The 22,812-nt window shown below is 72.2% G+C and overlaps 6 protein-coding genes across 6 annotated transcripts; 3 read left to right on the top strand and 3 right to left on the bottom strand.

The window, feature by feature from the left end:
• Positions 1–2,439: 2,439 nt before the first annotated feature.
• On the bottom strand, positions 2,440–3,674 carry AURANDRAFT_60042 (hypothetical protein; the record flags this gene model as incomplete). The annotated part of the gene is made up of 1 exon (XM_009038056.1): positions 2,440–3,674. The coding sequence occupies one exon, from the start codon at positions 3,631–3,633 to the stop codon at positions 2,476–2,478; it is 1,158 nt and encodes a 385-aa protein (XP_009036304.1).
• Positions 3,675–3,938: 264 nt separating this feature from the next.
• AURANDRAFT_63574 (hypothetical protein) lies at positions 3,939–5,450 on the bottom strand (the record flags this gene model as incomplete). Its single annotated transcript, XM_009038055.1, has 1 exon — positions 3,939–5,450. One exon carries the CDS (start codon positions 5,448–5,450, stop codon positions 3,939–3,941), a length of 1,512 nt encoding a protein of 503 aa, XP_009036303.1.
• Positions 5,451–7,542: 2,092 nt separating this feature from the next.
• Positions 7,543–8,628, top strand: AURANDRAFT_25466 (hypothetical protein; the record flags this gene model as incomplete). Its single annotated transcript, XM_009037877.1, has 1 exon — positions 7,543–8,628. The coding sequence occupies one exon, from the start codon at positions 7,543–7,545 to the stop codon at positions 8,626–8,628; it is 1,086 nt and encodes a 361-aa protein (XP_009036125.1).
• Positions 8,629–12,791: 4,163 nt separating this feature from the next.
• AURANDRAFT_25163 (hypothetical protein) lies at positions 12,792–13,598 on the top strand (the record flags this gene model as incomplete). Its single annotated transcript, XM_009037878.1, has 1 exon — positions 12,792–13,598. One exon carries the CDS (start codon positions 12,792–12,794, stop codon positions 13,596–13,598), a length of 807 nt encoding a protein of 268 aa, XP_009036126.1.
• A 2,348-nt stretch (positions 13,599–15,946) lies between these two features.
• On the top strand, positions 15,947–21,546 carry AURANDRAFT_63577 (hypothetical protein; the record flags this gene model as incomplete). The annotated part of the gene is made up of 2 exons (XM_009037879.1): positions 15,947–20,745; positions 21,063–21,546. The coding sequence occupies 2 exons, from the start codon at positions 15,947–15,949 to the stop codon at positions 21,544–21,546; spliced, it is 5,283 nt and encodes a 1,760-aa protein (XP_009036127.1).
• A 147-nt stretch (positions 21,547–21,693) lies between these two features.
• AURANDRAFT_7375 (hypothetical protein) lies at positions 21,694–22,209 on the bottom strand (the record flags this gene model as incomplete). Its single annotated transcript, XM_009037750.1, has 1 exon — positions 21,694–22,209. A coding segment is annotated over one exon (516 nt), but the record flags the coding sequence as incomplete, so codon positions are not given.
• Between the last annotated feature and the right edge of the window lie 603 nt (positions 22,210–22,812).

Here is a 22,812-nt window from a genome sequence, read left to right on the forward strand (position 1 = left end):
CGGCGTGCTCACGCGCCACTTCGCGACCGTCCTGAAGCCCACGGACGTCGACGTCGCGGCCGCGCGGCCCCGGCCGCGCGGCTCGCCGACGTCCGAGGCCATCGCGCGCGTCGCCGCGGCCGCGGCGGCGTCGCTGGCGACGGAGGCGACGCCCGCGGAGCTCGCGCGGCGCCGCGCCCTCGCCGCGGCGCTCTACCCGCGCGTCGCGGCGCTGCGGCCCGCGCGCGCGGCGGAGCTCGCGACCGCGCTCTTGGAAATGCCCGAGGCCGACGTCGCGCCGCTCGTCGAGGACGCCGCGGCCCTCGAGGCGAAGCTCGACGAGTTCGAACACGCGCTCCTGGACCGCGGGCCGTCGCCGCCGGAGTCGCCCGACGGCCCGCGGCGGCCGCGGAGCGACTCCGGCGGCGACGCGCCGGCGCCGCCGCCGCGCGACGCGGAGCCGCCGTCGCCGACGCCGTCGGAGGCCGAGGCGCCGCCGGGCCGGCGGAGCGGCGGGTCGAGCCCCGGCGGACGGCGCCGGCCGTCGAAGCGCGAGTTCATCCAGCAGTTCTTCCACGAGTGCCCCGTGCACGGGAGTCTGGGGTTCGCGTCCGTGGAAGCGAGGGACGCGCTCGTCCTCCTCGGCTCCTTCGACGGGCCCCGCGACGGCCACCGCCAGGACCGCTGGCTCGTCTGCCGCCCGCCGGGCGCGCCGCCGGCGCGAACGAGGCGCCCCCGCGCGGTCACATTCCCCTTCCACAGGCGACAAGGCGCCGCGGCCCGCGGAGACGCGGAAGTTCATCCGCGGCACGGACGCGCTGCTCCAGGTCTGGCTCGGCGGCATCGCGGAGATCGACCAGGCGCGCGTGCTCCCCTTCCTCCAGAGCGAGCTCTGCGCCCTCGAGGATTTGAGGGTCGTCGACCCGCACACGCGCCACGCGGGGCAGCAAAAGAGAGCGAAATTCCCAACTTCAAAGGCTCATATCTCGGCCGTTTTCCACTCGTTTTGGCTGATTTTGGGACGAGCGATCATCTCTCGGAACGGTCTCGAAGCGTGGATGCCTTTTCCGGAACGCGCGCGCGCGGAACACTCACGTTGAAGCGACGTTGAATCACCCTCGTGCTGCCCAGGTGCCACGCGCGCTTCGTGTCCGAGGCGGGCTGCAAGTGCGCGCGGCACCAGAGCCAGCACCTGTGTGCAAATCAAATCTTCAACCCGACTTCAATGTGCGCGTATGCGAATGTTTTGACACGAGCACTTCCGCCGTGCTTCGAGAACTCGCTGAGAGCAATCGATTCGTCCAGAAATCAGCCGAATCGACTTCGATTTGACCGAGCTAGAGAATTCTCAAGTTTGGCCCCGACGTCCCAGCTCACTGGTTGATTTGCACACAGGCCAGCACATGCTCTTCACGCCCGAGTCGAAGCTGCTGGCGTTCGAGGTGCTCACGGGCCAGCGCTACCGCGCGGCGGCGCGCAAGGACCCGGACCGGTCCGCGGGCGCGGCCGAGTCCGCGCGCGACCTCTACGTGCGCTGGGCGACGGCGACGCCGCCCGGCGAGGAGTCGAGCCGCCTCGCGACGCTGCGGGCCTACCTCGGGTCCTACAGCCAGGCCGCGCACCTCCACGCGGCCGTGCCGCGGGGCGTGCCCGAGTACGGCTTCCTCAGCTTCTCGTCGGGCGTCGCGCGCGACGCGGTGCTCGCGCTCGAGGAGCTCGTCATCGACGGCAAGCCCGTGCTCGTGCGGCCCATCCACACGAAGCCCGAGAAGCAGCGCCGGCCCGACTGGCCCGGCGGCGCGCAAACGGAGCCGGCGAAGCCGCGCAAGTCCTGGCCGCCGGCCTACGACTTCGCCGGCGGGCCGCCGCCGCCGCCGCCGCCGGCGACGTACGGCGCGTACTACGGCGACGGCGCGTACTACGGCCCGCCGCAGCCCTACGGCGGCGCCGCGCCGCCCTACGGCGCGCCGCTGCCGGCCTACGCCTACGCGCGGCCGCCCTACGTCTACGTCGACCCCCGCGCGTACCCGCCACCGGTGCCCTACGCGTCGCCGCCGCCGTCGCCGCGCGGCGCGGTCGCCGCCGCGCTCGCGCCGCCGGCCGAGGCGACGGACCCGGCCGCGCGCGCGGCCATCGCGTCGCACCTCGACGGCCTCGGCGCGATCCTCCAGCGCGAGCGGGACCGCCAGGGCGTGAGCCGCGCCGCGGCCCTCGCGGCCATGGCCGACAAGATCGACGAGCTCCGCCGCGACGTCGGCGGCGGCGAGGAGCCCGTCGACGTCGACGCGCTCGTCGCGTCGCTCAAGGAGGCGCTCTCCGCGCCCGCGAGCCCGACGTCCCCGGCGTCGCCCGCGAGCCCGGCGCCCCCGGCGCCGGCGCCGCCCGACGCCGCGGCGGCCCAGCTCGTCGACGTCTCCGTCGACGGCGCGGACGCCGGCGCGAACTAACGACGTTGACATCGGGGGGACGTCCTTACCCCGGAACCCCGGCGGCGCCCTAGGAGACGACCTTGGAGACGACGCCGGCGCCGACGGTCTTGCCGCCCTCGCGGAGGGCGAACCTGAGGCCCTCGGTGATGGCGAGGGGGGAGATGAGCTCGATGTTGAGCGTCGCGTTGTCGCCCGGCATGACCATCTCGACGCCGTCCGGGAGGTCGACGGTGCCCGTGACGTCGGCGGTGCGGATGAAGAACTGGGGGCGGTAGTTGGAGAAGAAGGGCGTGTGGCGGCCGCCCTCCTCCTTGGTGAGCACGTAGACCTCGGCCTCGAACTTCTTCGTCATCGGCACCGTCCCCGGCGCCGCGAGGATCTGGCCGCGCTGGACCTCGTCGCGGCGCACGCCGCGCAGGAGCGCGCCGACGTTGTCGCCGGCCTCGCCGCGGTCCAGCGACTTCTTGAACATCTCGACGCCCGTGCACGTCGTCTTCGTCGGCGCGTCGCTGAGGCCGAGGATCTCGATCTCGTCGCCCGTCTTGATGACGCCGGACTCGACGCGGCCCGTGACCACCGTGCCGCGGCCGGCGATGGAGAAGACGTCCTCGACGGGCATGAGGAAGGGCTTGTCGACGTCGCGGTCCGGCAGCGGGATGTAGGAGTCGACGGCGTCCATGAGCTCGACGATCTTGTCCTCGCCGAGCTCCTTCTTCTCGCCGTTGAGCGCGCAGAGCGCGCTGCCGCGGATGATGGGCGTGTCCTCGCCGGGGAAGTCGTAGAAGTCGAGCAGCTCCTGGATCTCCATCTCCACGAGCTCGAGCAGCTCCTCGTCGTCGACGGCGTCGCACTTGTTCATGAAGACGACGAGGTGCGGGATGCCGACCTGGCGCGCGAGCAGGATGTGCTCGCGCGTCTGGGGCATGGGGCCGTCCGTCGCCGACACGACGAGGATGGCGCCGTCCATCTGCGCCGCGCCCGTGATCATGTTCTTGACGTAGTCCGCGTGCCCGGGGCAGTCGACGTGCGCGTAGTGGCGGCTGTCCGTCTCGTACTCGACGTGGGCGCTGTTGATCGTGATGCCGCGCGCGCGCTCCTCGGGGGCCTTGTCGATGTCCCCGAAGGCCGTGGCCTCGGCCATGCCCCGCTCGCTGAGCACCTTCGTGATCGCCGCCGTCAGCGTCGTCTTGCCGTGGTCCACGTGCCCTATCGTCCCGACATTCATGTGCGGCTTCGTGCGGTCGTAGCCCGCGAGGCACCGCGAGCTCGACCGCAGGGCGGCGAGGCGCGGTGCCGCCAGGCGCCGCGCGATCATTGCTGCGCTGGCCGCCATCGTCTGCTTCGGCGAGGTTCAAGGTGGATGCTGCCGCCGACGTTGAGTCTGATGTCTTTGTTAGGCGTTTTGTTGCCGTCCCGGCGCCAGTCCCACCGGTGCTTCCGCAACTTCTTCTATCTTGCGCGACCCGTGAGTTCCGGCGCGGGGGAAGTAAGATCAAAGCGGCGCGCGCCCCGCCGCGGCGGGGCCGCGCGTCACGCGGAGGCGGCGCTGCGGAGGAGGCCCTGGAACCAGGCGATGAACTCCGCGTAGGAGACGGTACCGTTGCGGTTGACGTCCATGAGGTCCATGGTGTCGGCGGCGTTCGGGAGGTCGTAGCCGCCCTCGAGGAGGCCCTCGTGGAGGCTCGCGAACTGGTTCGCGTCGAGGAAGCCGACCTTGGCCTCGTCGAAGCTGAGGAAGTAGGTGACCATGGTGTAGGCCTCGGCGTCGAGGGCCGGCGGCGTGGGCCGGCCGTCGCCGACCGCGCGCCACCACCGGGCGACCTCGCGCGCGTCGTAGCGGCCGTGCGGCCCCGCGCGCGCCGCGGCGAGCGCGGCCGGCTCCGCCGCGGGGAAGACGCCGAGGCAGTAGGCCAGCGCCTCGAGGCCGTCGCCGTCGACGAGGCCGTCGCCGTCGTCGTCGACGCCCGCGAAGTGCGCCGCGAGGTCCGCGTCGTCGCGCGGCGCGCCCGGCGACGACGACAGGAGCGGCGGCGCCGCCGCCGCGGCGGCGGGCGCCGCCGGCGCTTCGGCGCCGAAGCACGCGGCCGCGTGCTCGACGAGGAACGTGACGGCCGCGTTGTGCTCGTTGACGTTCATGAGCCCGAGCGCCGGGTCGCCGCCCTCGGCCGCGTGGAAGAGCGTCGGCCCGAAGCAGACGCCCAGATTCGTCGAGTTCATCATGTTCTCGTCGCTCCGGTCCGCGACGCGGCGGAGGTGCGCGAAGAGCGCGTCAGCAGAAAACCGCGCGTCGCGCGGCAGCCGCGCGAGCGCGGCCCGGAAGGCCGCGACGCTCGTCGCCGCGTCCGGGCCGACGCCCCGCGCGGCGGCGACGAAGGCCTCGTAGACGCCGCCGTCGGCGCGCAGCAGCGCGACGGGCAGCTTCGCAAAGTACTTTTTCAGCGCGGACGCGACGGCGGACGCGTCGCACGCGCTCACGCCCGGCGCGGCGGCCGCGGCGTTCGCCGCGGCCTGGAGCGCGTCCTCGACGTCGCGCACCTCCGACGAGTCGCCGGGCACGCGGTAGACGCCCTTCAGGGCGAGCGCGCGCCGATCGAGGTCCGCGACGAGCACCTCGACCGCGAGGGGCAGGCGGCCGCCGTTGCGCGCGCACGCGGCCTCGAGGCCCAACCCGTAGAGCGGCCGCCGATCCGCGAATCGGACGACCAGCTTGAGGCAGCCGCCGGGCCGCAGGGCCAGCGACACGTCCGTCGCCGCGTGTTTCAGGAGCGCGGCCGTCGGCACGTCGGCGGCGCCGATCGTGCCCTTGTGGAACGTCTTGCTCTCGCGCACGTCGATCCGCAGCGCGTCGCCGCAGTCGTCGCCGACGTCGAAGGCCAACGCCTCGCCGCCGAAGGACGCGGCCTCGGGGCCGCTCGCCCTGACGACGCCCGTCTTGCAGAGCACGCGCTTCTTCCCGTCGAGGACCTGGACGTAGGGGAGCTGGGCCTTCTCGCCGCTGAACTCGAGCGACGACAGCGTCACCGTGCCCCAGGCGTCGGCCATGCCGGACCTCGCGTTCGCGCGCAGCTCCCGGGCGTCGGGAGCCGCCGCGGCGCGCCGGGTTTTAGTCGTCGAGAGAGGACGGCAAGGACGGCAATAATGTCGACGGCATCGTTGTCGCAGCCCGACGTAGGATGAGCATGGGCTGCGTGCGAGGAGCTTTTTTAGTGATGCCATGAGGCTCCTGGCGCTGCTGCTGCTGCGCGCGCGCGCCGCGCCGCCGTGCTGCTGGCTCGTGGCGTCGAAGAGCGACAGCCTCTGGGGCTCGCGCGGCGAGGGGCTGGTGCTCCGGCCCGAGGCCTGCGACGGCGGCGGCGCGGCGCCGGAGCGCTGCTTCGTGTCCTGCCTCGTGCTGCGCACCATCGCCGCGGAGCGCTGCGCCTGCGACGACGCGCGCGTCGCCGCGGAGCAGCGGCCGGCGCCGGAGCGCAGGCGCCTGTCGAAGACGAACGCGTTCTCCGGAGGGTGGCTCGCGCCGCGGGCCGTCGTCGAGCGCGGCGACTGGGACCGCGGCGGCCCCCTCGAGGCGGGCTCCTTCCTCGCCTTCGCCGAGTCCGACGCCGTCTTCCGCACGGCGGCGGCCGAGGGCTTCCGGGCCGTCCACGTGTCGGCCTACGAGCACAGCGTCGTAGCGAGGGCGCCCTTCGACGCCGCCATGGCCAAGGTCGCGGCGGTGTTACGGCGCGAGGGCGACCGGAACTGCGCCGCCGCCGCGGCGCCGCCCTTCGCGTCGCCGCTCCGCGCGGCGACCGCGGCCGTCGTGCCCTTCTACGGAGGGAACCTGAGCGGGGGCCGGAAGGAGCGGCTCGCCCTAACGGGCAACGCGCACTCGCTCCAGCCCCGGGCCCTCAAGCTCGCGGGCCTGCGGGCGAACCTGTGCGCCCTGCTCCGCGACGCCGCGCGCGCCGTGCTCGTCGCGACGTGCGCCGAGGTCGCCGGCGACGGCGCGGCCGTCGCCGCGTACCTCGACGCGGCGCTGCCGCCGGACCTGCGGCGCCGCGTGGCCCTGGACGACGGGCCCTGCGGCAAGCCCCGGGACCTGCCCTTCCGCGCCGTCAAGGCGCTCCTCGCGCGCTACCCGGACGACGCCTTCCTCGCCTTCAACGAGGCCGACCTCCTCTGGGACTACGCGAGCGCGGCCTTCGCGAACGCGACGGCGGAGCTCCTCTTCCGCTTCCCGAGCGCCATGGTCACGCCCCACCGGTGGCACAAGAAGTACGGCAGCGACCCGGCCTGCGGCCACGCGTGCGGCCTCCAGGCCACGGGGCAGAACCTGTGCCACCTCGGCTCCAACGTCTACGCCGTCGCCAGGGTCTAAGGTTCGTTAGGCGGCCTCCTTGCGCGCGGCGCGGCGCTGCTTCTTCCGCTGGAACTTGGCCTTGCGCGCGGCGATGGTCGCCTCGTCGAGGACCTTGGCCTTGCGCTTCGCCTTCTTCGCCGCGCGCTTCTCCTCGCGCTTCGCGGCGGCCTTGGCGTCGCGCTTCGCGACCTGCGCCTCCGTGAGCTCCGCCTCCTTGAGGCCGCGCCGCGCGGACCGGACGCCCCTGAGCTCGCGCTTTAGAGCGCTCCGGTACTTCTTGCCGCGCATGAACTCGTCGGCGAGCGCGCGCGTCGTGAACGGCGCCGTGTCGGGGCAGAGCACGACCTGGTAGACGACGCGGCCCTTCTTCGTCGTCCGCTCCTCGACGGACGCGACGCTCCCGTCGTCGTCGTCGTCGTCGTCGTCGCCGTCGTCGTCGCCGCCGCTCTGGGCGCGCGCGAGCCGCCGCTGGTAGTCCAGCTCGTCCAGGAGCCCCTCGCCGTCGTCGTCGTCGTCGTCGTCGTCGCCGCTGTCGCTGCTGCCGTCGTCGCCGGCGTCGCTGCTCGCGTCGTCGGAGTCGGCCGCGACGGGCTCGTCCTCGTCCAACCCATGCTCGCTGAACTCGTCGAGGTCCTCCTCGGAGAACGCGTCGCTGTCGTCGTCGACTGGGGCGCGCTTGCCTTTGGCCATATTGCGAAACGCGTGTGGAGGGGGCGGAGAGGCTGCGGCCGCGGAGGCGCTCGAGCTGGCGGAAAAGCTATCGCTGAATCCTGCTGCCACAGCCTCATGCTGCTGATGGAGCTGCGCCTCGTGCGCTTGCTGGTCCTGTTGGGTGTCGCCGCCTTCTCGCCGCCGCCCGCGACGTTCGCGCGCGTCGCGGGATCGCGCCCGCGGGCCAGCGCCGACGACGACGTCGACGCGCCGGAGTCCTACGAGGCGGTCTGCGCCGGCCCGCCCGCGCGCCTCGACGCCTTCCTCGCGGCGCAATTCCCGGAGCGCACGCGGCGCGAGTGGGCCGAGGCCATCGGCGGCGGCGCCGTGCGCGTCAACGGCGCCGTCGCGACGCGCAAGTCCGCGAGCGTCGCGGCCGGCGACGGCGTCGCGGCGGACGCGTTCGCGGCGGAGCCCGCGGGCGACAAGCCCGTCGAGGCCGAGGACCTGCCGCTGGACGTGCTCGTCGACGACGCGAGCTTCCTGGTCGTGAACAAGGCCGCGGGCATGGTGACGCACCCGGCGCCGGGCGCGCGGCGGGGCACGCTGGCGAACGCCGTCGCGCATCGCTGCGGCGGCGGCGGCGTCTTCGCCGAGGCGACGCCGCGGCCGGGCATCGTGCACCGCCTGGACCGCTACACGTCCGGCGCCATCGTCGTCGCCCGGAACGCGCGCGCGACGCGGCGGCTCCAGGCCCAGTTCAAGGCGCGGACCGTCGCCAAATTGTACCTCGCGGTGCTCGCGCGGCCGCCGCCGCCGCCGCCCGACGGCGCCGACGAGCTCGTCATCGACGCGCCCATCGGCCGCCACCCGGCGCGCCGCGAGAAGATGGCCGTCGTACCGGGCGGCCGGCCCGCCGTGAGCCGCGTCCGCGTCCTCGCGTCCGACGGCCGCCGCTGCGTCGCGCAGGTCGCCATCGACACGGGCCGCACGCACCAGATCCGCGTCCACCTCGCCCACGTCGGGAGCCCCGTGCTCGGCGACCCCGTCTACGGCGACGCCCAGGCCAACGCGCGCGCCGCGGCGGCCTTCGCCGCGAACCGCACGCTGCTGCACGCGTGGCGCCTCGCGTTCGACCACCCGGACTCGGGCGCGCGCGTCGAGGTCACGGCGCCGCCGCCGCCGGACCTCGCCCGCGCCACGGCCGTCGTCGCCGGGCGCGACGGGTAAGAAAAAGATTACGGAGCGAAGAGGGGTAAACAGATTACCGGAGCGAAGAGGGGTAAACAGACTACCGGAGCGAGGCGGGGTAAGTTGATTACCGGAGCTTCGCGTCGAATTTCGGCCTCGCCCAGTCGCGCACGCGCGGGTGCCGCCGCACGCGGAGGCAGAGGCGCCGGAGCCCGGGGCAGTCCGCGAGGACGGCCGCGCCGACGCCGAGGGCCTCGTCGAACTCGCCGTCGAGGATCTGCGACGCGTCGACGAAGAGCGCGACGTCGGCGATCGTGAGTTTGCCGCCGCAAAAGTACGGTCGATCCCCGAGGACGGCCTCGAGCCGTTGGAAGCCCGTCGGCAGGTAGGAGCCCCGCACGGCCGCGGCGGCGGCGGCCCGCTGCTCCGCGCTCAGCGGCACGCCCGGCGCCGCCGTCGTCGGGTCGCGGCGGAGCGCGGCGCCGTACCTGAAGCCGCGGGGATCGGACGGAGGGCGCCGCGTCGATCGACGCCGAATTCCCGCACCACAACGGGTTCAAGTCCCGCCGCAGCTCGTCGAGCGCGTCGCAGACCATGTCGCAGCGCAGCGCCGTCGCCGGGTCCGCCGGGTAGAGGCCCGCGGCTTTGCCGACGTAGCGGAGGATCGACGCCGACTGGCAGTAGGTCTCGCCGTCGACCTCGAGCACCGGCACTTGCCCGCAGGGGAGCGCGCCCGCGCGCCGCAGCGCGGCGACCTCCTCGTAGCTCACGCGCCGGTCGACGAAGGGCACGCGGCCGATGTGGAGCGCGAGTCGTATCATCTCCCCGGTGCCCTTGGCCGCGAGGTAGGTGAGCACGAGCGGCGCCTTCGGGCGCCGGCGCCATTGCCAGAGCAGAGCCGAGGCGCAGACGCCCGCGGCGCCGGCCGCGACGATCGTGCGATGGGTCATTGTGGTCATTGCGAGGAGAGTGTGTTCGACAGCCACGGTGCGCGCCGCTGCCCTAAAGAGATGGGTTTCGGCCTTGGCCCATCGATCGTGCGGGGCTTGATTGAAGTTCTGAGTCGTTGTTTGACCCTGCCAAGCATGGTCATCGTGTCGTACGTGCAATAGGTACAAGTGAGCGCCCTCAATCAAAAGCACATCCCAATGCACGTCCTGCTCTTCGCCGCGACGGCCCGGGCGCTCGCGACGACGACGGCGGCGCCGCCGACGCCACCGAAAACGGCGCCGGTCACGGCGGCGTCGCTGCGGCTCGAGCACGACGCCGAGGTGCGCGCGGCGCGCGCGACCTGGCGCTGCGCCGACGCGGCGCCGCCGCGAAGCTACGCCGACGACGACTTCGTCGCCTGGCGCGTCGTCGACGAGGGCGCGGCGGGCCCCGACGAGCGCGAGCTTCGAGGCGGCCACGCCGTCTACGCGACGAAGGAACCCGTCGTCACCGCCGCCGAGTGCGACGCGCTCGTCGCCGAGGCGCAGGCGTCCATCGACGCCAAGGGCGCCGACGACCCGCGGCGCGTCATCGGCGAGGCCGCCGTGAGCGAGCTGCCGCGCGCGTCCGCGTGGCTTAGGACCGCGCTCGTCGAGCGCTTCTACCCGCTGCTCGCGAGCCGCTACGGCGTCGCGGCGGAGGCGCTCGTGCTCTACGAGTCGTTGTTGTTAAAGTACGAGGGCCCGTCGACGTCGCAGCCCATGCACCGCGACGCGTCGCTCGTGTCGCTGAACGTCGTGCTGACGGAGCCGGCGTCGTTCGCCGGCGGCGGCACGTACTTCGAGGGCCTCGAGCGGGGCGCGCTGCACGCGCCGGGGCGGGGCTGCGCCGTCTGCCACAACTCGGGCGTCCAGCACGCGGGCCACGCCGTCGCGGCGGGCACGCGCTGGGTCCTCGTGCTCTTCGTGCTCGCGGACGGAGCTCCGCAGCTCGCGCGGCGGGCCAAGGCCCACGGCGTCGCGCGGCGCGGCGCCGGCGACCTCGCCGGCGCCGCCGCGGCGCTGCACGTGGGCCTCGCGGCCGCGCCGGCGGACCACCAGCTCCACCTGACGCTCGCGTCCGTCGAGCGGCTCCGCGGCGACGCCGCGGCCGCGCGCCGGTCCCTCGCGGCCGCGGGCCGCGCCTACCGCTACTGCGCCAAGGCGCGCCTCGAGCTCGGCCGGCTCCTCCTCGAGGACCGGCGGCCGCGCGCGGCGCTGCGGGCCTACGAGTCCGCGCTCGCGGACCTCGACGGCCGCGACGGCGACGGCGCCTGGCTCCCGCTCCGCGCGGACGCCTGGGACGCGCGGGTCATGGCCGCGCGCTGCGCCGTGCTCTGCTGCGACGCGGAGCACGCGGGGGACGCGTGGCGCCGCGCGCACCTCCCGGCCGCGCTGGACCGGCTCCGGGCCGCGCGCGCGGCCGCGCCCGACGACCCGCGCCTCGCGCCCCTCGAGGCCCACGCCGCCGACCTGCTGCGCGCGGCCGCGGACGGCGCGGGGGGTTAAGGTGGCTCTCAGCTCGGGGGGGTGCCAGTCGAGGGGCGCGCGTAGTGAGCCGCCATCGCGTCGCGCGCGCGGCCCGGGTGAGCCGCGGGCTTGCGCGCGCGCGGCGGCCCGCGGCGGCGGGCGGGCTCCAGCTCGACGCGACGTAGGCCCGGACGCAGCCCGGGTGCATGCCGTGGCCGCACTCGAGCGCCGTCGCGCTGTCGCCGAGCTCCTCGAGGCAGACCGGGCACGCGGGCGGCGGGGCGAGCGGCGCTTTGTGGAGGATTTCAAGAGTAGGGCATGGAGCACCTCGCGCAGGGCCCAGCCGCAGAGCTCCTGCGGCAGCGCGTCGCGCGCGACCGCCGTGCGGCGGCGCGCGGGGAGTCGCCTGACGACCCCGACGATGCCCCACTGGCCTCGCGGCGCCCGCGCCGTGCCGCGGCCGCGCCGGCGCCGCCTCAGGGCGAAAATCAGTCCTCGTCCGACGAGGACTCCTCGAGCGACCATGGCCTCGACAGCGATCCGGAGTTCGAGACGACGTCCGGCGCAAAGTCGACGCGGCGCGGCGCGCAGAAGAAGAAGCCGACGGGCCCTCTGTGCACCGACATATCATTTGATCCTTACAACAGTCCCAACCTCGACCGCGTCGAGGAGGACGACGACGTAGACCTGACGCGTGAGGGTCTCATGGCCCTGCTCCACAAGAGCATCGAGCTCAACGATGAGGTCGAGCGCATCGGAAAAGAAGCCGGCGCGTACGGCCTAAAGTTCGTGCAGCAACACTGGCAAGACTATCTGGTTAAATTCGGCATATGTCTCGACGTGAATGTAAGGAAGCGAAGCTATTGTAGAAAATCATCGCGGTCTTGGGTCGAGGCTGCGCTTTTCTGCGGGCCAATGGCCGGACTGAGGATGGTTACGATCGCCGTGCTTCTTGGACCGTTAGAAGCTTGCGCATCCGAAGCCTCTTCCCACCTCATGTGTGCTTCGAGTCTTCACAAATTCTATGCAGGGAAACTCTCCACGCCGCATGTTGATTGGAAGAGCACGTCAAAACTGACCTTATATGCGATCCGGTCTGTTGACAAAATCGCCTCATTAACAGAAGCTGCAAACATGGTCAACGTTTACCATAATTTCGTGCAGTGCTTGCCCTCCTTTACAAAAGGCGGACTGTATTTGGTCACCAATGATAGACTGTCGATGATGCGGGAAATTGCAACAGCCGTTGTGCAAAAGTTCAGCGAAAAACAGATGCGCAAAGAACTGGTCATCTTGTTGCAAGCTTCGTTGCCAGCGAAGGCGCTTCTTGATTTAATACTGAAAACTCGGAACAGCAAGCTGAATAAAAAGTATGTGCGGCAAATGAAACAAAAAGCGAAACATGCTGTACGTAAGGCAAACACTCGTACCGTTCTGGCATCCAAGTATTATAGTTTCTGTCGTGAGTTCCGCTATCTGGTGCCCGTGTTTCTGGCAGAGCATCTAAAAGCAGAATGCGCCGACCTTGAACTCTAGAGCTGAAGTGCAGGTAGTTAATAAGCCTCCCCCATGTCCGTCGTAGACGGGAGCGCGTCGCCGCTCAAGGCCCGGGCGCGGCGCGCAGGGCCAGGCCGGCGACGCGTCGCCATTGCCACACCGTCGACCTCACTTTGCCCAGCCTGGTCGCCGCCGCCCGCGCTCCGTTCCACCCTAACTTGCGCGCGCTCGCCGCGCGCGACCCTTCTCGGAGCCATGGGCGCGCCCATGCGCCTGCTGAACCTCTCCGGCTGGAGCATCAAGCGCATGCTCCGGCTCGAGGAGGCCCTGTTGCGACACGAGGGCGGCAACTGGTGCCTCGTCAACGCGCTGCCGGCGGGGAGCAAGACGCACCCGACGGCGCCGACGGTCGTCGTGGGCCTGAGCGGCAAGCCCGAGCTGCTGCTGGACGAGGCGAAGCTGCGCGCGGCGCCGTGGCCGGGCGTCGACGTCGTCCGGCGGTTCACGGGCGGCGGCACGGTCGTCGTCGGCGGCGGCACGGTCGTCGCGTCGCTCGTCGTGCGCAAGGACGACGCGCCCTGCGAGCCCTTCCCGCGGGACATCATGGCCTGGACCGAGGGCGTCTACGCGGACGCGTTCGGCTCCGTGCTCAAACCGGGCGCGGCGTTCTCGCTCCGGGCCGACGACTACGTCCTCGGCGGCGACCGCAAGGTCGGCGGCAACGCCCAGTGCATCTCCAAGGACAAGTGGATCCACCACACGTCCTTCCTCTGGGACTACGACCCGGAGCACATGGCGTTTCTCGCGCTGCCGGCGAAGCGGCCCGAGTACCGCGGCGACCGCGACCACGGCGCGTTCCTGTCGCGCCTCCGCGACCACGTCGCCGACGAGCGGGACCGCGACGCGAACCGCGGCGCGGCCGTGCTCGGCCAGGGCCTCGCGGCCGCGCTCGCGCCCCACTTCGACGTCGAGGCGGCGACCGCGTCGAAGCCCGAGGGCATGATCGAGGCGCTCAAGGCCGAGGCGCGGCGCGACGCCGGCGGCTGGAAGCCCGTCGACTTCCCGCCGCCCTAGGTCGCCGTGTCTGGGACCTTTTATTAGGGGGGTCGTCGTCGCGCCCGGGGGGCGACGGGGGGCCGCGCGTCGCCGCCGCGAGCCTCCCCCGGGCCGCGCGCGCCGAGGGCCCGCTTAGTCGTCGTAGTACCTGCGGCGTAGTCGGGTCTGCGATGCGCGTGCCGGCGCGCGGCGCGCGCGCGGTCGAACGACGGGCGCGGCGCCACGCGCCACGCGGAGCAGCCGTCGAAGCCGTTGAGCTCGCACTCCTCGGCCTTGAGCATGGTCTTCAGCTTGACAGTGTCGTCCTTGTTCAGCGCCGTCAGCTTCGCCTCGAGCGCCTTGATCTCCGCCGCCTTCGACTTGACGTCCGCGAGCAAGTCCGCGAGTTCCTCGACGGAGCAGCTCTCGCTCTCGACGCAGTCGGCGTCGACGCGCAGCGGCGACATACGGGCGGGGACAACAACAGAGCGGGGCACGAAGGCCGACGCCGTCGCGGCGCACATGAGGGCAACAACAGAGCGCATGCTGTTCTAATGGACGAGACGGCAAGACTGTCGCACGGCTCGCGCGGCTCGGAGCGGAGCAGCCGCTGTTCAAGATGCCGTCAAGGCCCCGCGATGCATCCTTGTGGCAAGGGCAGCTCGAGCGCCGCCTTGCGCCTCTTCCTCGCGCCGTCGGCCGCCGCCGCCGACCCACGCGCAGCGCGATGGCCTCCTACACCGACAACCGCAACGCCTTGTTCGCCTCCAAGAGCGACGGCAAGGCCCCGCCCCCGCAGAAGAAGAAGGCGACGCAAAAGGCGCCGCTGTCCCTCGGCGGCCCGTCCGCGGCCGCCGTCGCCAAGAAGAAGGAGCAGGAGGCGGCCCTGCGGTCCAAGGGCGACGCGCTCTTCGCCGAGGCCGAGGCGCTCATGCCTCCGAGGAAGACGGGCTTCGCGGGCCTCATGGCCAAGAAGCCGAACCCGCTCTTCGCCGCGCCAAAGTACGCCGCGGCCGCGGCCGCCTACGCGTCCGCCAAGGCGCGCCCGCTCGCCGTCGCGGCCTACGGCAAGGCCGCGGCCTGCCACGCGTCGCCGGACGTCGCCGCGCACCACACGGCGGCGGCGGAGCTCGAGAAGGCGAGCAAGCTCGCGCTCGACGACGCGCAGAGGGCCGACTTCGGCGGTCGCGCGGCGGCCGCGTGGGCCGACGCGGGCGAGGCGCTGCGGGCGGCGGAGACGGCGCTGCGCTGCGGCACGGAGACGCTCGACCAGCGCGCGGCGCCGACGCGGGCCATGGACCTCGTGGCCGCGGCGCTGGACTACGCGGACGCGGCGTCGGGGCACGCGTGCCAGCCGGACGTCGCGCGCAAGGCGCTGGGCTGGTACGCGCGGCGGGGCCTCTTGGACGACGCCATCTCCACGGTGTCCAAGCACGTCAAGGCCCTGGCGGACGCCAACCTGGACCCCGGGCCCGCGCTCTACCGGACGCTCGGCGCGTCCGTCGTTTTGCATCTGGCGAACCGAGCGGACGTCGACGCCGCGGACGGCGCCTTCATGACGGCGCTGGGCCACCCGGGCTTCGCGTCCTCGTCCCAGGCCAAGGCCGCCGAGGACCTGCTCGTGGCCTTCAAGCCGGGCATCCCGCAGTCGGGCGACGGCGACGCGTTCGACGACGCGCTCGCGAGCCCCGCGCTCCAGTCCCTCGACGCGGACGTCGCGAATCTGGCGAAGCGCCTCCCGCGGCCCGCCGCGGCGCCGGCGCCGGCGCCGCCCAAGGTCGCGGACCTCCCGCCGCCGCCCGACGACGACGACGACGAGCTCCCGGATCTGACCTAGGGCGACGCTGCAGGCTGGGTTCCATTTTACCGTAAAAACTTTGCCGCTCCAGGGGCGAGTTTTTCGAGTTTGACTTTGCCGGTGATTTGCCGCCGGCGAGTTTGCCGGCGGGCCGGTTTTCCGGCGGCCGAGAGGCCCTTCAAGCCGTGGCGTCCCGCGTACTACGCGGCGCGCGTGACGCGCGGAAATGACCGAAATAAGCTCTGCTTTATTGGCGCGGATATTACGGCGCTTCGCGGTTCCTCCTGCGATGACGGCGCTGGTTGTGTGAGGGGCTTGGCAGCCAATTTATCGTAGTTTGCTTCAAGTTGAGGTACAACTTTACTTCAATGTACCACGGAAACTCGCCGTTTCCCCAAGTAGCGGCGCCGGCAAATCGAGCTGCGGCAAACGCAAAAACTCGCGACGACTCCGGCAAAGCAAGCAAACTCGCACTCGCCGGCGAATTACGGCAGTAAAGTGGAACCTAGGCTGCAGGTAACATTCCGTTTCAAGCTTTCGGTTGGGCTGCCCGTGTAGGGGCGCCCGCGCGCGGTGTCGCGCCGGCGGCATGGACAACTCGCTGGACTTCTCCATGAGCCAGAGCGGCGCCGTGGACTTCCCGTCGGTGAACACGCCGTCGAAGAAGGACGCGCTCGCCGTCGGCGCCGCCGTCGAGGCGCGCCACAACGGCGGCCGCAAGTGGTACCCGGGCAAGATCTCCAAGGCCCACGACGACGGCACCTTCGACGTCGCCTACGACGACGGCGACCGCGAGTCGGGCGTCGTCAAGGAGTTCGTGCGGCCGGCCGGCGGCTCGCCGCGCCGGTCCCCGCGCAAGGGCAAGCACGCCGCGGGCGCGCGCGTCGAGGCGCGCTACCGCGGCAAGAGCAAGTTCTACCCGGGCAAGATCGCCAAGGCCAACGACGACGGCTCCTACGACATCGCCTACGACGACGGCGAGAGCGAGGCCAACGTCATCGAGGCCCTCATCCGGCCCCTCGGCGGCGCCGGCGCCGGCGGCGCCTTCGCCGTCGGCGCCGCGGTGCAGGCGCGCTACCGGGGCAAGTCGAAGCTCTACCCGGGCAAGGTCGCCAAGGACAACGGCGACGGCACCTACGACATCGACTACGACGACGGCGAGAAGGAGTCGAACGTCGCCGAGGCGCTCATCAAAGCGTCCGCGGCGGCGCCGGCGGCGACGGGCACGGGCGGCGCCTTTGCGGTGGGCGCCAAGGTCGAGGCGCGCTACCGCGGCAAGTCGAAGTACTACGCCGGCGTGATCGCCAAGGATAACGGCGACGGGACCTACGACATCGACTACGACGACGGCGAGAAGGAGTCGAAGGTGGCCGAGGCGCTCATCAAAGCGAGCGCGGCGGCGCCTGCTGCGACGGGCACGGGCGGCGCTTTTGCGGTGGGCGCGAAGGTCGAGGCGCGCTACCGCGGCAAGCCGAAGTACTACGCTGGCGTGATCGCAAAGGATAACGGCGATGGTACCTACGACATCGACTACGACGACGGCGAGAAGGAGTCGAACGTCGCCGAGGCGCTCATCAAAGCGTCCGCGGCGGCGCCTGCTGCGACGGGCACGGGCGGCGCTTTTGCGGTGGGCGCGAAGGTCGAGGCGCGCTACCGCGGCAAGCCGAAGTACTACGCTGGCGTGATCGCAAAGGATAACGGCGATGGTACCTACGACATCGACTACGACGACGGCGAGAAGGAGTCGAAGGTCGCAGAGGCGCTCATCAAAGCGAGCGCGGCCGCGGCCGCGGCCGCGCCAGCCGCTGGAAAGGGCGGCGCCTTCGCCGTCGGCGCCAAGGTCGAGGCGCGCTACCGAGGCAAGGCGAAGTACTACGCCGGCGTGATTGCGACGGACAACGGCGACGGGACCTACAACATCGACTACGACGACGGCGAGAAGGAGACCAAGGTCGCAGAGGCACTAATCAAAGCGTCCGCGGCCGCGGCCGCGCCAGCCGCTGGAAAGGGCGGCGCCTTTGCGGTGGGCGCCAAGGTCGAGGCGCGCTACCGGGGCAAGTCGAAGTACTACGCTGGCGTGATTGCGACGGACAACGGCGACGGGACCTACAACATCGACTACGACGACGGCGAGAAGGAGTCGAAGGTCGCAGAGGCGCTCATCAAAGCGTCCGCGGCGGCGCCGGCGCCGGCTGCGGGAAAGGGTGGCGCGTTCGCCGTCGGCGCCAAGGTCGAAGCAAAGTACCGGGGCAAGTCGAAGTACTACGCCGGCGTGATCGCGACGGACAACGGCGACGGGACGTACAACATCGATTACGACGATGGCGAGAAGGAGACGAAGGTCGCAGAGGCGCTGATCAAAGCGAGCGCGGCCGCGCCCGCGCCGGCGGCGACGGGCACGGGCGGCGCGTTCGCAGTCGGCGCCAAGGTCGATGCTCGTTACCGGGGAAAATCGAAATTCTACGCCGGCGTGATCGCGACGGATAACGGCGACGGGACCTACAACATCGATTACGATGATGGCGAGAAGGAGACGAAAGTGGCCGAGGCACTAATCAAAGCGTCCGCGGCGGCGCCCGCGCCGGCTGCCGGAAAGGGCGGCGCCTTTCCCGTCGGCGCCAAGGTCGAGGCGAGATATCGCGGCAAGTCGAAGTACTACGCCGGCGTCATCGCCGTGGACAACGGCGACGGCACGTACAACATCGACTACGACGACGGCGAGAAGGAGACCAAGGTCGCAGAGGCGCTGATCAAAGCGAGCGCGGCCGCGCCCGCGGCGACGGGCACGGGCGGCGCGTTCGCTGTCGGCGCCAAGGTCGAAGCAAAGTACCGGGGAAAATCGAAGTACTACGCCGGCGTGATCGCGACGGACAACGGCGACGGGACCTACAACATCGACTACGACGACGGCGAGAAGGAGACCAAGGTCGCCGAGGCGCTCATCAAAGCGTCCGCGGCCGCGCCGGCGCCGGCGGCGACGGGCACGGGCGGCGCGTTCGCTGTCGGCGCCAAGGTCGAGGCGCGCTACCGCGGCAAGTCGAAGTACTACGCCGGCGTCATCGCAAAGGATAACGGCGACGGTACCTACGACATCGACTACGACGACGGCGAGAAGGAGTCGAAGGTCGCAGAGGCGCTCATCAAAGCGAGCGCGGCCGCCGTGCCGGCCCCTGGAAAGGGCGGCGCGTTCGCTGTCGGCGCCAAGGTCGAAGCCCGCTACCGGGGAAAATCGAAGTACTACGCCGGCGTCATCGCCGTGAACAACGGCGACGGCACGTACAACATCGACTACGACGACGGCGAGAAGGAGTCGAAGGTCGCGGAGGCGCTCATCAAAGCGTCCGCGGCGGCGCCCGCGCCGGCTGCCGGAAAGGGCGGCGCCTTCCCCGTCGGCGCCAAGGTCGAGGCGAGATATCGCGGCAAGTCGAAGTTCTACGCCGGCGTCATCGCCGTGGACAACGGCGACGGGACCTACAACATCGACTACGACGACGGCGAGAAGGAGACCAAGGTCGCAGAGGCGCTCATCAAAGCGTCCGCGGCGGCGCCGGCGGCGACGGGCACGGGCGGCGCCTTCGCCGTCGGCGCGAAGGTCGAGGCGCGCTACCGAGGCAAGCCGAAGTACTACGCCGGCATCATCGCCGCGGACAACGGCGACGGGACCTACAACGTCGATTACGACGACGGCGAGAAGGAGACCAAGGTCGCGGAAGCCCTCATCAAAGCGTCCGCGTCGGCCCCGGCCCCGGCCCCGACCCCCGCCGCGCCGGCCCCGGCGCCGGCCCCGACCCCCGCCGCGCCCGCGCCGGCGCCCGCGGCCGCCGCGGAGGCGGGCGACCAGCTGACGTCGCTCGAGGAGTCGCAGCGGTCGACGAACAAGCTCTTCGCCGCCGCCGCGGCCCTCAAGAAGACGGAGTCCATGGCGTCGGTCAACGCGGCGGAGAACCTCGCCGCGGCCGCGCGGGACCTCGAGTCGTCGACGGACGCGCTCGCGGCCGCGGGCCTCCGGGCCGCCGCGCAGGACCTGAACCGCGAGGCCGTCGCGCGCGCGGAGGCCCACATGCGCGAGGCGGCGGCGGAGGACGCGGCGGCCGTCAAGGACGCGCTGCGGAGCGCGGCGGCGGCGACGGACGGCGACGCGGCGGCCGCGGCGGCCGCGGGGCTCGCGGCCGACGCGCGGGAAGACGCGGCGTCCGACTCCGACGGCGAGCCGTCGCCCGCGCGGCACCCGGGCGTCGACGGCGCGCCCTGGATCGAGGGCCGCTACGGCCGGGACCGCTTCCTCGCGGAGCGGAGCCTCCGCGCGGACCGGCGCGACCGGTCGCGGCCGCGGGTCAGCAAGCTCCAGCGGACGCTTTTAGCGCGGAGCGTCGACTTCAACCCGGCGAAGAAGCGGTCCGCGCGGCTCCGGGACAAGGCCCTCGCGCGCCTCGCGACGGGCAAGGCCAGCCGGCCGTCGTGCCGCGACGACGACGGGAAGGATCGGCCGCGGACGGCCGAGGCGCGGCGCCTCGCGCGGCACGGGTCCTACGGCGACGCGCGCCACTGCGTCTTCCGGCCCAAGACGCGCAAGGACCCCAACTCCGAGGTCAAGGAGAGCAGCGACGGCGAGGGCCCGGACGCGGAAGCTAAAACCGACAACTTCATCCAGCGCCAGGACGCGTGGACGCGCAAGGTCCGCCGCGAGAAGGAGGCGGCTATCGGCAAGGCGAACTACGACGTCAAGCTCGACAAGAAGGTCTGCCCGAGCTGCGGCGCCGTGCAGTCCTACGACGAGGTCGAGGAGAAGCGGGACCGCTGCGTCGAGTGCGCCGTCGCGTATACCCGCAAGAACAAGGGCGACATCGACGGCTTCCTCGAGTCCGTCGAGGCGCGGCGGCGCGAGGCCGAGTGCAAGATGGACGCGCTCGCCCGGGACGTCGACCACGGGCGGTCCGTCGGCGCGAAGCGCGTCTTCCGCGACGGCCGCGTCGTCACGGAGCCCCTCTTCCCCGAGCGCCAGTCCGAGTACGCGTGGGACGCGTTCTACGAGCGCCTCGAGGCGGACCTCGTCCGCCGCCGCGACCACGCCGACGACCGCGCCGGCCTCGCGCGGTCCGGGCCCGCGGCGCTCGACCACGGCGACCCGCGCGACGACCTCGACGAGTGCACGTTCCAGCCCTCCATCTTCACGCGGCGCCGCGGCGCCGCGGACGACAACGACCACTCCGACTTCTACTCGCGCCTCGAGGAGGACGTCAAGCGGCGCCACGACAAGCACGCGGCCCACGGCCGCGAGGACAGCCACTGCAAGCGCTGGTTCCAGCGCCAGTACAACGACGGCCTCCGCCAGCCCCACTACCACGACGACGGCATCGCCGGGAAGCGCGTCATCCCCGAGGCGAAGTGGTAACGAGGTTGGTGTGCCGCGCCAGGCAGACGTCGCGTGCCGGCTGCTGTCCGCGCGGCCCTTCATGGCGCCCGCGGCGCCGCTGGCGCACCGGCAGGCCTACCGGCGCTGCAAGTGGCGCTGCCGGCGCGCCAGGCGGCGGGCGGCGCCGATCCCCGGCTTGGACCGCGACTCGCCGGCGGCAGTGGCTGCAAGAGCCCGCACTCGCGCTGCCGCAGCCTCTCGCGCGCGCTGGGCAGCGTCCCCTGCGCGTGGCCCATTTGCGCTCGCACGCGCTCGGCGACGCTCGAGCCATGGGCGGCCGCCTGTCGCGGAGCGCAGGCCCGCCGGCGCCCGAGGGCCCGGCGGCGCCGAGCGGGACCATCTCCGTCGAGAGCGGCCTCGCGGAGACGCTGAGCGCGCAGCGCCAGAGCCGGCTCGTCGACGAGCAGCAGAAAGCGCTCGAGGCGGAGGTGGAGCGGCGCGTGACCGTGGCGACGGCGGAGCGCGTCCTCGCGGCGAGCGCGGCGTGGGAGAGCGAGCGCCGCGGGCTCCTCGAGGCCCGCGAGCGCGAGCTCCGCGAGGCCGAGGCGTCGCAGCTGGACCACGTCAAGGCCCAGGTCGCGCTGCTCCACAGCAAGTACGACTTCGTGCGGCCGCCGCCCGTGCCGCGGTGCCTCGCCGAGGAGCGCGACGTCCTCAAGTGCTACGAGGACAACAAGGGCGGCGACGTCCTCAAGTGCGCGAAGCTCGTCGACGCCTACTCGGCCTGCGCGCGCCGCGTCGCCGACGACCTCGCCCGGAGCCTCCAGCAGAGCTGAGGGGGCAAAAACGACCCGCGCGAGGTGGACGCGCGGCGTAACGGTCACGAAACAAAAGAGACCGTACTAGCGCGGCGGGAGGCGGTGGGCGCAGATGCCGAGCATGGGGTCCACAGCGCGGAACCGCGGGTCCGTCCAGGACAGGGACGAGAGGCTGTAGAACGCGTGGAGCAGGTCCGGCGGCGTGTCCTCGGGGTACTTCGCGAAGCCGCCCATCTTCCTGTTCTCGCAGGACAACACAAAGGGCACGGTCGTGTCGACGAGGTGGCGCGCGCCGAGGCAGCGCAGCGCCGCGCCGACCCAGTACGCGTAGCACGAGTCGGGCGGCTTGTTCGTGCGTCCGACGACGCCGCGGCCGTCGTGGCGCCTCGCGCACCAGGCCACGGCGGCGTCGGCGTCGACGCCGGCCGCCGTGGTCGCCGCGGCGCCGTCGAGGAGCAGCGCGCGCGCGGCGATGCCGCAGTACGTCGACCCGCCGTGCGACTCGCCGCCGGGCGCGAGCCCTAAACCGCCGTCGTAGGCCTGGCACGCGCCGATGTGGCGCAGCGTCGCCGCCGCGTCGACGCCCGAAAAGTCGCCGACGAGCCGCGACACGGCGCAGGCGCAGAAGACGAAGCGCAGGTCCCGCTCGCAGCCGACGGCGGCGGCGGCGAAGGACCCGTCGCCGGCGGCCGCGCGGCCGACGCCGCGCGCGACGGCGGCGCCGTCGACGCGGCCGAGGTCGTCGCCCAAGGTCAGGAGCGTCGCGAGGGCCGTGTAGGTCATGGCCAGGTGCGGCCGGTCCAGGTCGTGCGCGGGCGCCGCGGCCGCGCGTGCCGCGCCGAGCGGCCCTCCGGCCCAGCCCGACCCGCGGAAGCCGCCGTGGCCGCCGTCGTCGACCTGGAGGCCGTAGATCCAGTCGATCATGGCCGCGCGCTCGTCGGCCTTGAGCTCGTTCTCGAGCTCGCCGAGGATGTCGAGGCCCACGACGCAGAAATAGAGCGCCGTCATGCGCGACGTGTCCAGCGACAGGTAGGGCTGCGGCAGCATGCGCAGGTGCATGCGCAGGAACCGCACGTGGTTCGCGACGTCGGCGCGCGGCTCATTTGCGATTTTTAGGTCGTCGACGGCCTCCGCGAGGGCTGCCATCTCGCGCAGCGCGCTGTGGCTAAACCGGCTCGATCGATCCTGCTCGACGATGGTGCTGCTACTTGCCTCCCTCGTCGCGACGGCGACAGCCTTCACGCTGCCCGCGCCGCGCCGCGCGACCGCGGCGGCCCTGCGCGC

Source organism: Aureococcus anophagefferens (genome assembly GCF_000186865.1).
Source record: "Aureococcus anophagefferens unplaced genomic scaffold AURANscaffold_7, whole genome shotgun sequence".
Taxonomy (NCBI): Eukaryota; class Pelagophyceae; order Pelagomonadales; family Pelagomonadaceae; genus Aureococcus; species Aureococcus anophagefferens.